At 61.7% G+C, this 12569-nt stretch overlaps 1 protein-coding gene across 1 annotated transcript; it reads left to right on the forward strand.

The window, feature by feature from the left end:
- Positions 1 to 1023: 1023 nt before the first annotated feature.
- On the forward strand, positions 1024 to 4603 carry DAND5 (DAN domain BMP antagonist family member 5). The gene is made up of 2 exons (XM_014861656.3): positions 1024 to 1335; positions 3806 to 4603. Exons 1-2 carry the CDS (start codon positions 1024 to 1026, stop codon positions 4049 to 4051), a joined length of 558 nt encoding a protein of 185 aa, XP_014717142.1. The 3' UTR covers positions 4052 to 4603.
- Positions 4604 to 12569: the final 7966 nt, after the last annotated feature.

Raw genomic sequence — 12569 nt, forward strand, 5'->3', positions numbered from 1 at the left:
CCATCGCCGCGGCCGCCGTGGGCGCGGGAAGGACCCGCCGGGGCGCTTCTCACGGCCGCGCCCGCCGTTCGGCACCTGCGTGCGAGATGGGCTGCGGGGGGCCCGGCCAAGCGGGGACACCGGGACCGCCCTCTCTGTGCTTCCCGCACTCCGCCCCCACCCCCCACCAGGCTCTTCCCACCGCCCCGCCACCTCCCGGCTCTGCAAAAACGTCACCTCCTCGGGGAGGCCTTCCCTGACCACCCCGGGGGCAGAAGCGCCCGCCCTGACCTCTCTGAGTCACATCCCATTTTAATATCTTCTTGACACTTAAAGACCCTGAAGTCATCTTATTTATCTTGTCCTGTCTGTTTTCTGTAAACAGTGTAAATCTGCTTCCGTTTTGTTCCCTGGTGTCCCCAGGGCTCAGAATCCTGGGCAGCGTCTAATAGGTGCTAAAGAAAAAACAACAGCTCGAACGTTACTCATAGCTTACTCATTCTGCTACTGTGGACCAGCCTCTATTTTGAGCTCCTTACGTCAATTCTCTCCTCCAGTCCTCGGAACAACCCTACCAGGTTGGGACTGGCATTATCCCCGTATTACAGAAGAGGAAGAGGAGGCCCAGAGTGGTTAAGACACTTGACTGAGGTCCCACAGCCAGGAAGCTGTGATGCTGAGATTGAAACCAGAGAGGCCTAAACCGCAAAGTCTGATTTTGCTCAACGGCTGAATGGGCCCTTAGGGCCTCGGGCGCTGTGCCCCAGCCCGTCTCTAGACCGACCTTCCCTGGTCCCACAGCCCCCACAGCCGGCCACAGGCGCAGCCCCGAGGCCCCACTGGCTGGGGCGGGCTGGGAACGCAGCAGCAGGTCTGGGTTTACTCTCCTCCCTGCTGTGGGTTTGCAGACATGCCTCCCAGGCCGCCCAGGTGGGACCAGCCATAAAAGCACGTCTGGGGGCCAGACTCCACTGGCCAGACAGCAGGGTCGACTGCCCAGGATCCTGAGCCCAGTCCCAGACCCAAGGAGAGACGGACAGACAGATGCTCCTCGGCCAGCTGACCGCTCTCCTGAGCCTGCTCGGCGGGGCCCAGCTGCTCACGGGCTCGGGGAGGCCCCCACCCCAGCCCCCCGCCACCTCCAATCACACATGGGCTCAGGGCCTCGGGGCCGCGGCCTCCCCGGGGCCGTCATCCGCCCTTGGCAGCTGGAAGGCCTTCCTGGGCCTGCAGAAAGCCGGGCGCCTGGGGCCCCGCGCGCGGCAGCCTGGGCAGCAGGTGGCCACCGCCCTGTCTCTGCCGCTGGACCCGCAGGAAGTGGCCCGGGAGATGTGCAGGGCTGTGCCCTTCACGCAGGTGAGCGAGGGGGTGGAGAGCGCGGGCTGTGGTGCCAGACGGATCCAGGTCAGCCCTGCACCCTCACCCGCGTGTCTCTGATCCGCAGTTTCCTCTCTTATGAGATGGGGCACAAACCTCTACCCCGGGGACCGTGCAGTCGCCTCCATCCTGGTCCCCCAGCTTCTGCTACTGCCACCCTGTCCCCCCCCCCGCCCCCCCCGAGTCTATTTCAACATTCAGAGGCCAGAGGGCGCCTGTGAGCACCTGAGTCAGACCCTGTCCCTACTCTGCTCAGAACCCTCCATGGGTCCCACCTCACTCAGAGCAAAAATCTAAGTTCCTTCCACGGCCCACAGATTCCAGAGGATCTGCCGCTCACCTCCCTGCCTTCGACTCCTTCCACTCTCCTTGCCTACTTCCACTCCTGCCACACCAGCCGCCTCACTCTTCCCCAGATGCACCAACGTGATATCCACCTGAGGGCCTTTGCACTGGCTGTGCCCTCTGCCTGTAGTACTCCCCCCTCCCCAGACATTCTATGGCTCCTTCTCTCACCTCCATCAGGTTTCTACTTCGATGTTGTTTAAAAAAAGCAGCACCTCCCACCCCGTTCCCCTTTCTCTACTTTATTTCTCGCTGTAGTACACGTCATCACCTAACATAGCGAACTGATTTTGCGATTGCATTTATCGTCTGTCTCCCTCACTGGAACGTCTGCTCCAGGAGGGCAGGGATTTCCATGCCTTGTTCCCTTCTGTATCCCCGTCCCCAGGCCCCGGAGCAGAGCCAGGCACACAGCAGTTAGTATTCAGTTAGTGTTCAGTTAGTGTTTGTTGAATGAATGAATGAATGAGAGACAGTAGTGCCTGGCTCCTCAGGGCTCTGGGGCAGTCTGAATGAGACCGCCATGGGGAAGCCCTCTCGAAGCTGCATTCAGTCAGGGCTCCATGCAGGTTTTGGGAATTCATGCCACAGCTTGTTTCCAGCCCAGGCTTTGGAGCCAGGTGTACTGGGGTTCAAATTCTGCCTTAACTGCTCATTTCTCTGTGACCCAGGGCAGGTGGCTTCTCTTCTCTGAGCCTCAATTCCCACCTTCGCAACACGGAGTCAATAATAGTTGAGAATTCAGGCAAAACGTTTGGGACCATGCCTGGCAAGGGGCCCGTTCCCAAGGCCCCGGGCTTGTTATTCATTCAACAAGCCCTTGCTGAACTCAGGCGACTTCTGGCCACACAGCAGTGATTGCACAGTCCTGGACCAGCCGCCTTGCCCAGAATCCAGCCTCAGTTGCCCCATACAGCCACACACCCTGTGCCCAGCAGAGGGGACCCCTAGCCTGGGATCCAGCTTCGGACCCTCCCCAGAGCTGCAGCTGCCCTGGTGGGGAGCTCACAAAGATGCTCTGAGGGCAAGCAGCCCCTCAGCTGCCGTGTGGCCCGAGGCCTCGGCCTCTCTGGGCCTCAGTCTCCTCGTCTGTAAATGGGGATGACAGTGGCCCCAGGCTCGGGCGCTGTGGGAACAGTGAGTCCATCTAAGTGAGTGTCGGGGCGGCGTGGTCTTAGGGCTCCACGGGCGTCAGCTCGTGTGACAACGACCCCATGGGGCGGCGGCTGACAACAAACGGGAAGAGGGCCCTGTCCTCGGGGCGGGGGGGGGGTGTGTGTGCAGTGGAAGAACAGCCACCACAGAGACCTACCTGGACACTGCTGTGAGCCCATGAGGAGGGGCGGGGGTGTGGGGGAGACCCCCAGGGCCAACTCTCCCAGGGAGGGGCGCCTCTGAGGAAGGCGGGATGGCGGGCATGAGCCCGGGGAAGGGTGGATGGAGGGGGGTCTGGGCTGAGGGCGCTGGGCCGGTGGGCCAGAGGTGGGCGCGAGTGAGTGCCTGGGAGGGACGGCGGGAGGCTGGGCTGGCTGGGGCGGCAGGAGGGGTGGAGGGGCCTGGGGGCGCAGGGTTTAAACAGAGAAGGGCCATGACCTGGGGACCTGGGGACGAGTTGATAGACCCACTTAGCTGGAGGGGGTCGGGGAGGAACTAACATTTACTGAGCACCAACTGTGTGCCAGACAAGGGGCTAAGGGCTTTCTGTTTGATCCACCCCCCCCGGGCTCCTGTAATACCACCCCTCCCTCCTGTCCCTCCTCCTTAGAGGTGGCAGCAGCTTCCTGCTTGTAGCAGTCCCCAAGCCACCTCATCATGGTCCCTTGCTTGGGAACAGCAGCTCTTCCCGGTATTACTCCTCTGTTGAAAGGCCTAGAATGGTTTCTTTTTTTTCTGGTCGAACTTCGATGATTTTACAGGTGAGGAAACTGAGGCCCAGAGAGGCTGAGTAATTTGCTCCAAGTCACATAGCTAGCAGGCGGCAGAGTCAAGATTTGAACCTGGGTATCCATGCCTCTCGGGGCCGGGGAAGGGTGGAAGTGGCTGGGCATTCTGGCCATGCTGGCCCCAGACTCCACTGCCTTTGCCCCTCCCTGCCTCTGCTCAGGTGCTCTCCCGGCCGGGCTGCATGGCTGTCCGTCTCCGAAATCACCTCTGCTTTGGTCACTGCTCGTCAGTCTACGTCCCCGGCTCCGGGCCCACCCCTCGCGTCCTCTGCAACAGCTGTGTGCCCGCGCACAGGCGCAGAGTGCCCGTGGCCCTGTGGTGTCGGGCAGGCCGCCCGGCCTCCCAGCGGCGGGTGATGACGTCCACCGTGCTGGTCGAGGGCTGTCAGTGCAGCCCGAGGGTGTGAGCTGAGCATCTCAGACAGACACACAGATGCACGTGCCCTGGAGAGACGAGGAAAGCCACCGAGGAAGACGCCGACCCGGATGGTGCACACCGGGTCAAGAGACCAGACAGGTCCCCAGAGCCCTCGCCTGCTCCTGGGGATGCCAGGCAACCCCCACCCACGGGATGGGCCATTCGTAATCGCCGAGTGCACTTATTGAGCACTCACTGTTTGCCAGGCCCTGCTACAAGCGCTCAGCGTGTGCTAACTCTGTCTTCACAGCAGCCCAATGAGTCAAGGGTTAGGGCCACCCCATTTTACAGGGAAGGAAACTGAGGCCCCAGGATGCAGAGTCGCTTGATCAGGGTCGCACCGTCTGTGGCCAACGTGGCTTTTGAGACCACGGCCGTGGGGCGCCTGCCTTCAGCCTCCAGACGGGGCCACTCCCAGCTGCAGGGGACAGATGGCTCCCCCAGACCAGAGACGCAGTGACAACCCCGTCCTAGGAACCCCAGGAAACCAAGGCAGGCAGATGTCACTTCGGGGGGAACCTGCGTGCCCCTGCCTCCCCTCCTCCCCGCCAGGTGGCATTCCACAGGAACCATAAAGGTTGGCTGGGCCCAGTTGTGTGTGTGTGTGTCTGTCCCTCCATCTGGGGCTCTCTGGGAGTCATGGTCCTGGGCTGGAGCCTGGCAGCGGGCGCCCCCCTCCTCAGCTGGCCAAGGGGCTGCAGTGGACCAGGGCGGCCTGGCTTCGGGCAGCTGGAACCAGGGCCCCAGCAGATGGGCCCGTCTGGCACAGATGCAGGGACATGTGGCGCTGTTGGGGTTGCCTCCAAATGCCCCCCGGAGCGTGGGGCGGGGGCCGGTCGCCCCCCTCAGCCCTCTTCCTGCCTCAGGAAGGAAGGCCCCAGGTGAGGGGAGCAGGAGGAGGGACCCGAGGAAACAGATGGGCCAGCGGGCGTGGGAGCCCATGACCTCTGACCCCAACAGGCCTGCACAGCGGGGTGGGAACAGGCCGGGCAGGCGGCTCCCAAGGCTCTGCTCCAAGGGCCCTGGCGGTGGGGGGGAGGGGGGGTCAGGAGGGGCCCATGGGGGGCGCGCTATCCCTCCCCTCTCCAGGGTTCTGTGCCAAACCCCAGGCAGCGTCCGAATGGGCAGCTCAGCCCTGGCACTGCGGGCACCCTCTCTCTGGCAGGCTTGCAGTGCCTGCTCCCCCCTTCAGCTGTGCCCACCTCCTGCTAGCCTGGGAGCCAGCTGGGAACCTTGGTGCCAGGGGGGCCCCCGGAGTCCCTGCCCCCTCCCAGGCAGTGCCAGCCAGCCCCCCCTGCCCCCAGGCCCAGCAATGGGTGTAACGAGTGCTGGGGGAGCGGGGGAGGGGCGGGGATGCAGGTGCCACAGGCGCTGGCACGGGGGCCGCTAATCAGGTTTGCCAACGCCATCTGTCACCGCGCGAGCATCTGGGGCTCAAGGTGACCCTGTCACCCTCAGTTACAATTATGAGTTTGGCATCTGTATTAAAGCTTGCCAGCCGGCCAGGCGGGGGAGGGCTGGGGTGGGCACGGGGGTGCTCGGCGAGCCCCGTCCCGGGGGTCCCGTTCCCAGGGGCTGCGTGGCTGCCAAGGCATGGGCTTCTCCAGGCTTGGGGGAGTTCGCGTGTGTGAGTGTGTGTGTGTGTGTGTGCGTGTGCCAGCCTCCACAATTCTGCGAGCGTGTCTGGGTGCAGGGCTGGGAGTCCGGGGTTTTTGTGTGTCTCTGGGTGTGGTGGCTGTGTGTCCGAGCTTGGTGGGAAGGCGGGGGGGGCCCTCTGAGATCCTGTGGGTACAAAGATGAGCATGTGCCCACGTGCTGGGAGAGGAGCTTATGGCAGTGCCGGGTGTCTCTGGGTGATGGCGTGTGTGTGTGTGTGTGTGTGTGTGTGATTGCACATGTGTCTCTGAGGGTGTGTGGTGTTCTACACTCATGGTCACAGGCTGTATGTTCGGGCGTGTGTGTGTGTAAACGCACAGGGGCAGCAGCTGGGAGAGGCTGTGTGTGGTCACTGCAGGGCCACTCCTTGGCCTCAGTGACCACTGATGCCTGGGATCTGACATGGGGGACTCGAGGAAGGCAGGGGGCTGGCTCTGAGGACGGCTCTGGGCTCAGGGTTCTTGGATCTGGATTCTGGGCCCTTGCTTCTAGATTCTAGGGGACAGAATCTTTGGACTCTGGGCACTTGGGCCTGGATTTTAGATTCCAGGTCCTGAGTTCTTGGATCTAGCTTCTAGATCTTGGTATCTGGGAGTCTCGATTCTGATTCCGGGATTTGGTTCTGGATCCTGGGATATGGAGCCCAGGCTCTGAATTCTGGGTCTGGGTTCTTGCTTCCCAGCCTTGGCTTCTGGTCTCCGGGCTCTGCGTCTGGGCCTGGGCCTGTCCTCTCTGCCCTTCTAGTCAGGCTTGGCCACTAGGCAGCCAGCCAGCCCTCACCTGATGGGTGCAGAGACCACATATGGCCACCAGGGGACACCCTTAGTCCAGATTTGGGCCAAGCTGACCCAGCCATGGAAGATTTAGGGGACCATCCTGGCCTGGTTTGACGCAGCCCTTTGAGCTGGAGGGGGACCCAGCTTCACCTCCCTCCACTCCTCTCCCAACCTGGGCTGGTGATTCATGTCAAACATGGAGAACTGGACCTGGCATCTGCACAGATCCCCAGTCTGGGCCAGGGGCCAGGGTGCCGCATCCTAGGGTCAGACGTGGGGTGGAAAGCGCGTGCATGTCCATGAAGGTGTCAGTGAGTGTAGGGAAATGTGTGCAGGTGTGAGCATGCACCATGTGTCTGGGGTGGCCACATATGACAATGTTCCCATGGAGTGCGAGCCTGTGTGATGGTGTGTGGCCATGTGTGACTGGGACCACGTGCCTGGCAGGGTCCTCCTGTGATGGTGCATCTATGGGGCTGTATCTGTAACTGTGAGTGTCTCTGTCATATGGGTGTGTCTGAGTGTGACCATGACTGAGTGTCACTGACTGTCTGTGGGTGTATCTGTAGGTGTCACCGTGTCTGTGAGGGTGTCTCGGAGTGTCTGGGGCAGTGACCCCAAAGACTGGGTCCCTGTGTCAATGGTGTCTTGTCAGCGGGTGTGTGGGTGTGTAGGACAGAGGTGTGTGTCAAGCCGAGGAGGTGTGTTATCCAAAGGGGAGTGGAAGGGGACAGGGTGGGTGGGACCAGAGACCCTGGGAGCACTCCCTTCCTGGGCGTCTCTGACCCTCCCTCCCGCCAGGTCTCTCTGTGGCTGGGTCTCCTCCCATGTCTCGGCGTCTCTGACTCTGTCTGGGGGTCCTGGTCCACTGCCTCGCCGGCTTTCCAGGCACAGCGCCGGGCACAGCGGGCTCCGTGCCTATTGGTTGGCTGGTCCCGCCCCCGTGTCCCACTCCAGCTCTTCATCTCGCATCTCACTCTCGGCTCTGCCTCTCCTTGGCCCTCTCCCTCTGCCCGTCCTTCCTCCTCTGTGCATTTCTCCCCATCTCTCGGTCTCTCCCATCTCTCCGTCTCTCCCTGTCTCTTGCCTCTCCCTGTCTCTCCGGCTCTCCCCGTCTCTGCCGGCCCGGGTGGATCCGGGCGGGTCCCGGACAGCCCGGCCCGGCCCGGCCCGGCCCGGCGCGGCAGCGAACAATGCCCCATTCACGCGGCCCGCCGGCGCCATGGCAACGCGCCCGCCCCGCCCTCCCCGCGCGTGCCAAGAGGATGCCATGGTTACGTCAGGCGCGTGCCCGCCCCGCGCGCCGCCGCCCCGCGCGCCTGCGGGGCCCGGGCCAGCAGGGGGCGCCCGGCCGCGCCTCTGCGGGAGTCGGGCGGGGCCGCGCTCCTCCAGGGGCCTTGGGCTGTTCAGTGCCTCAGTTTCCCCTTCTGTAAAACGTCAGGGGCCGGCACAGTGAGATCGTAGTGTGTATGTGTGTGTGCCTGCGTGTGTGTGCGTGCGTGTGAAAGAGAGAGAGGGAAGGGTGGTGGCGAAGGTGCTCCTTGGGGGTGGTTGTGTGTCTGAGTTTGCACTGAGGGTCAGCGGAAATAAATGTGCGGATGTGTGGGTCCATGTTTGTACACTTGTCTGGACGTTTTGTGAGAAGTAGTTGCTGGTAGTTTGGAAGCGATTGGATGCCCATGTGTTTGGAAGTATGTGTGTGTATTTTCATGCCGGTGTGTGATGGAGAGTGTCCGTGTCGGTTGGGTATAAAGGTGTATCTGTGTGTTTGCGTGTTTGTGGGCCTGGTGCGTGTGTGTACGATGGTGGATGACCATGTTGTTGAGTGTGGTTGTGAGTTTGTGTGACTATTGCTTGTGTGTCTGGGGGTTCTTGTTCACGAACTCCTGTGTGCTTATATGTGGAATGGGGTGTGGGTCCCGAGGCCTGCCAGAGCCTGGCAGAGCCCCCCCTAACCTGGGGGGCTTCTGGCACAGAAGGGGGTGCCCAGCTGCCAGGGACCTGTGCTCCCCACAGGTTCAGGAGAGCCCCAGCTGATGAATATGCATGAGGGGGACTGGCACCCAGAGCTGACAGCTGCGCCACCATCAGGCCCCCCCCCCCACCAACTGCAGCAGGGAGCGGGGAGCCAGCGTGGACCTGTTTGTCTCCACAACCTGGGGACTGGGAGGTGTCCTGGTGACTATTGTGGGGACCATGTCAGCTTGCCTGGCTGCTTGTTGGGAGGGCTCAGGGGCTGTCTCAATGTTGTGACAGGCACTGGGGCCGGCGACTGTCGTGGGACAGGATGTCCTTGCAACCATGTCCCTGTCTGGGCACTGGGCTGTGGGCGTCGTGTGGCAGTGTGAGATGTGTGCCTGTCACCTGCAGCAGTGAGGCCCTGAGCATGTGTCATCAGGCTGTCTTTGAACAGTTCTACAGTGGCCGGCACCTGCTGGCTGCCTGCTCTGTGACACTGTGACAGTGAAAGTGCATTGTTCTGTTATTGGAATGACTAGTTTGGGTCAAACACGGATGGAGGGCCAGCTGTGGGCCACACCCTGGGGAGGCAGCGATCAGATCTCCTCCCCCTCCCTGTGACCAACTGGGGCAGTGACTCTGAGTGGCCACGTGGCTAGCACAGCTGCAGGGCACCAGGACAGACTATGTCAGTGTGCCTCTGCTGGTCAGTGTGACGCTGACGTCGTGTGAGGGTCACCGTGTCAGGGTAACTGTGAGGACCTGACGGACAGAGTGGCTGAAGGCGAGGGTGACCAGACTCGTTGAGGGTGTGATGGTGTGAGGGTGTATTTCTGTTTGTGACAGTGCGGCTGAGGGTGTGACAAACAGTGTTGCCGGTTGAAGGTGTGACAGTGTGGCTCTGCACGTGGTGGAAGGTGTGACAGCCTGGCTGTGTGTGACAGCATGTGTGACAGTGTGGTTGTGTGTGACAGTGTGACTGAGGATGAGACAGTGTGGCTGTGTGTGTGGCTGTGTGATTGAAGGTGTGACAGTGACACCATGTGTGTGACTGAGTGTGTGTGATGACATGAGCCAAGGGGCTGTGACTGCCCCACCCCCACCCCAGGCTGCACAGGGAGCCCAGCTACGTTGTCACATATAGCTACACGGTCACATCCTCAGCCACGCTGTCACATACAGCCATGCTGTCATACTTTCATGCCAGAGCAAGAGCCTTCGTGGCGTGGGACTGGCAGCTGCCCAGCCTGGGGACGCACGTGGGCCTGAGACAAGGACACCTGGAGATCCCACACCAGCTGGGGCACAGCCCTGCGGCCCTGTCATCCCCCTCATCCCTGTGTCAGCTGGATTCGGGGTGCGGCCTCCAGCTGCAGCGGACAGGGGTGGGAGGGCTCCTCCAGTCTGATCCCTGGCGTGTGGCTGGGTGGCCCCTGAGGCCTGGCCGGCCTGCTCCCTGGGACGGCCGGGCGATGGCAGTACACAGAGGCTCCATTCAGGAGCCAGGCTCGCTTTCCAGGGCGGATGGGGTGGGTCTCCACTGGCTGCAAATGAAACGTTTCCCCACTCTTTCCCTTTGCTCCAGACGAGCAAGTGCCGGCCATGGGGGGCCGCGCCGCTGCCTGTCCTCGGCCCTGGCCAGCTTGCGCCGCTGGGCGCGTGTGAGCATGCTCCCGTGGGAACTTGTGTGCAGCTATGGGCTGGCCTGCATGCCCCCATTTGTGATTTGAGGCTGTTTGCCTGTGTCTTTGGGTGTTGTGTGACCAACTGTCCATGTGTGTGACCGTTCATGACCACAGGTGATCTTGTGTGTCTGTGTGTCCTCGAGTGTGTGTGATCTGTATATGTTTGTGTGACTTTGTGTGTGTTACACCTATGGATGATTTTGAGAGCATCTGTGTGTGTGACCAAATGGCTCTGCCTGTATGAGATTTTGTGTACCTATGTGACTTCGTGTGGCCTCGCGTGTATCTCTGTAACCAGGCTCAGTGTGCGATTCTGGGAGTCCATCACTGTGCCTGGGTATGTCTGGGTGTGTCTTTCAACCCAGTGTATATCTGAGTCCTTATGGGGGTGTATGTAACGGTGAGGGTCTTTGTGTGTGACCGGGGTGTGGGGGCACTCTGTGAGGGGCTCTGGGAAGGTCTGTGAGGGATTCTGTGGGGCTGTGTGTGCATTATTCCAGAAGGGTGTGCATGACAGCATCTCCCGGTGGTCCTGTGTCTGTGCGTGATTATGCTGTTTTACATGACTCCCCAGAGGAGGAGGGTCTGCATCTCTGTGTGTGAGTATGCCTGTGTATGTCTTTGTGATTGTGTGTGTGTGTGATGTGGTCCTGGGGGCCTGGACAGGTATGTCTGGGGAGCAGGCCTGGAACCCCTCAGGTTCAGACCCCACAATGGGCTCCTGGAGTGGGGGCAGTAAGCACAAGGCTAGGACCCAGGCCTGGGCACAGACCATGCCCGCCAGGCTGGGCAGGGGAGGCATTAGGGCCTCTAGGGCGTGGGGATCCCCAGTCCTGCCGGGAGGCTGAGCAGCCCTCCCCTCCTGGCAGCACCACCCCACCTTTGGTGGCCCAGGATGTGGCTGCCAGAGCCCAGATGTTTCAGCACCAGCCCCCCTGCCACCCCCACCCTCCTGGCCAGGTGGTGCCATGGGCCTGGCTCCCACTCCTCCCCCCTCCCCCCACACACCTGCGTTGTAAGAACACACCTGCTGCCAGCCGCAGCCAGGTGGGCAGCCCCGGCAGGGAGGAATGTGGGGGATTCCAGCTGTGGCATTCCAGCTGTGCCCAGCCCCCTGGCAGTGCCCTCCTCCCCTGCGATTTCTGGAAGGCCAGGTGTGCCCTAAGATCCGGGCTTTGGCGGGGAGGGGAGGGTGGCCCGGTGTCCCCACGAGCAGCCCTCTGCCTCCTGTAAAAACCCTCCCAGCGGCAGCTGTGGGGGGAGCAGAGTGGATGTGTGTGCACAGAGCGGGGGTTGTGGAGGGGGGTCTGAGCACTTGGAGGGAATTCTGAGTGTGGATATGTGAGTGAACACGGGGGGAAGTGTTTTGTTTCTGTGAACATAGGTGGATGCAGTATGTGAGTGTATGAGGAAGAGAGTGTGTGTGTGTGCACCCAGGGAGGGTGTTGTGGCGTGAGGGAGTGTGTGAATGCAAAGACACCTGTTGCTTATGTACGGATGGAAGAATGGGTGTCATGCGCGCGTGTGTGTGTGTGAATGGAAGGATGGGTGTCCTGTGTGTGTGTGTGGATGGTGTGTGTGTGTGTGAAGGGAAGAACAGGTGTTTGTGTGTGTGTGTGTGCACGTGTGTCTGAATGGACGGATGGGTGTCCTGTGTGTGTGCAAATGGAAGTGAGGTCTGAATGTGTGTGTGAAGCGGGCATAAGCTGCTGGTCAAGCACAGCCCCGCTCTGGGGCCTGACGCAGGCCTGGGGGTGATGACACAGTGGGCAGACCCCAGCCCCATGGGCTAGCCTGGCTGGTGGACAGGCCTGGGAGGACAGGCCAGGGGGTGGGAGGAGGACTGAGCCCAAGTTAGGGGGCTTCTGAGCAGTGTGCCCCTTCGTGGCCATTTGCAGAGGGGCAAGGACGGTCCGCCTGGCTCTCAAGGTCTCCTCCAGTCCCCAGCTACATTAAAGGTCCCAGACACCCCAACCCCTCCACCATTTCTCCTCCCTCCCGGGACCCCTCCCACCACTCCCCCCTTGTGCCCCCCAGGGCCCACATTGCTCCAGAGTCCCCTTCAACCAGGCCCCATAACCCCCCAAACCTATCTTCTGCCCCTTCCTTTAGCCATCCAACCTCTCCTTGGCCCCCCAAACCCTTCCTGGGCGCACATATCCCCAGGTCCATCTCCCAGACATTCCAGCCTCTCCTGGGAGGAGGCCCCCAGACCCTTTTATACCCATCCCCCATCTCTTCCTGCTCCCCTCCCCTCCCCACCCCTACCCCCTAACCTCTTTCCTGAGCCATCCAGGCCCCCAGCCCCTTGATCCCCAAACTCTTTTCCTGCCTCATCCGGCAGTCCCCTCCTGGACCCCCTCTGCCTGTTGCCCACAGAGCCCCGCCCCCTCCCGGCCTGCTTCAGCCCCTCCCTGGCCCCCTCCTCCTT

This window comes from Equus asinus, chromosome 20, assembly GCF_041296235.1.
Source record: "Equus asinus isolate D_3611 breed Donkey chromosome 20, EquAss-T2T_v2, whole genome shotgun sequence".
Classification (NCBI taxonomy): Eukaryota; Metazoa; Chordata; class Mammalia; order Perissodactyla; family Equidae; genus Equus; species Equus asinus.

Bases quoted from the DNA above. Each gene is read 5' to 3' on its own strand.
- DAND5 (XM_014861656.3), top strand. From the start codon at position 1,024: ATGCTCCTCGGCCAGCTGACCGCTCTCCTGAGCCTGCTCGGCGGGGCC. The intron at 1,336-3,805 runs GTGAGCGAGGGG...GCCTCTGCTCAG, and splicing joins GGGCTGTGCCCTTCACGCAG to GTGCTCTCCCGGCCGGGCTG.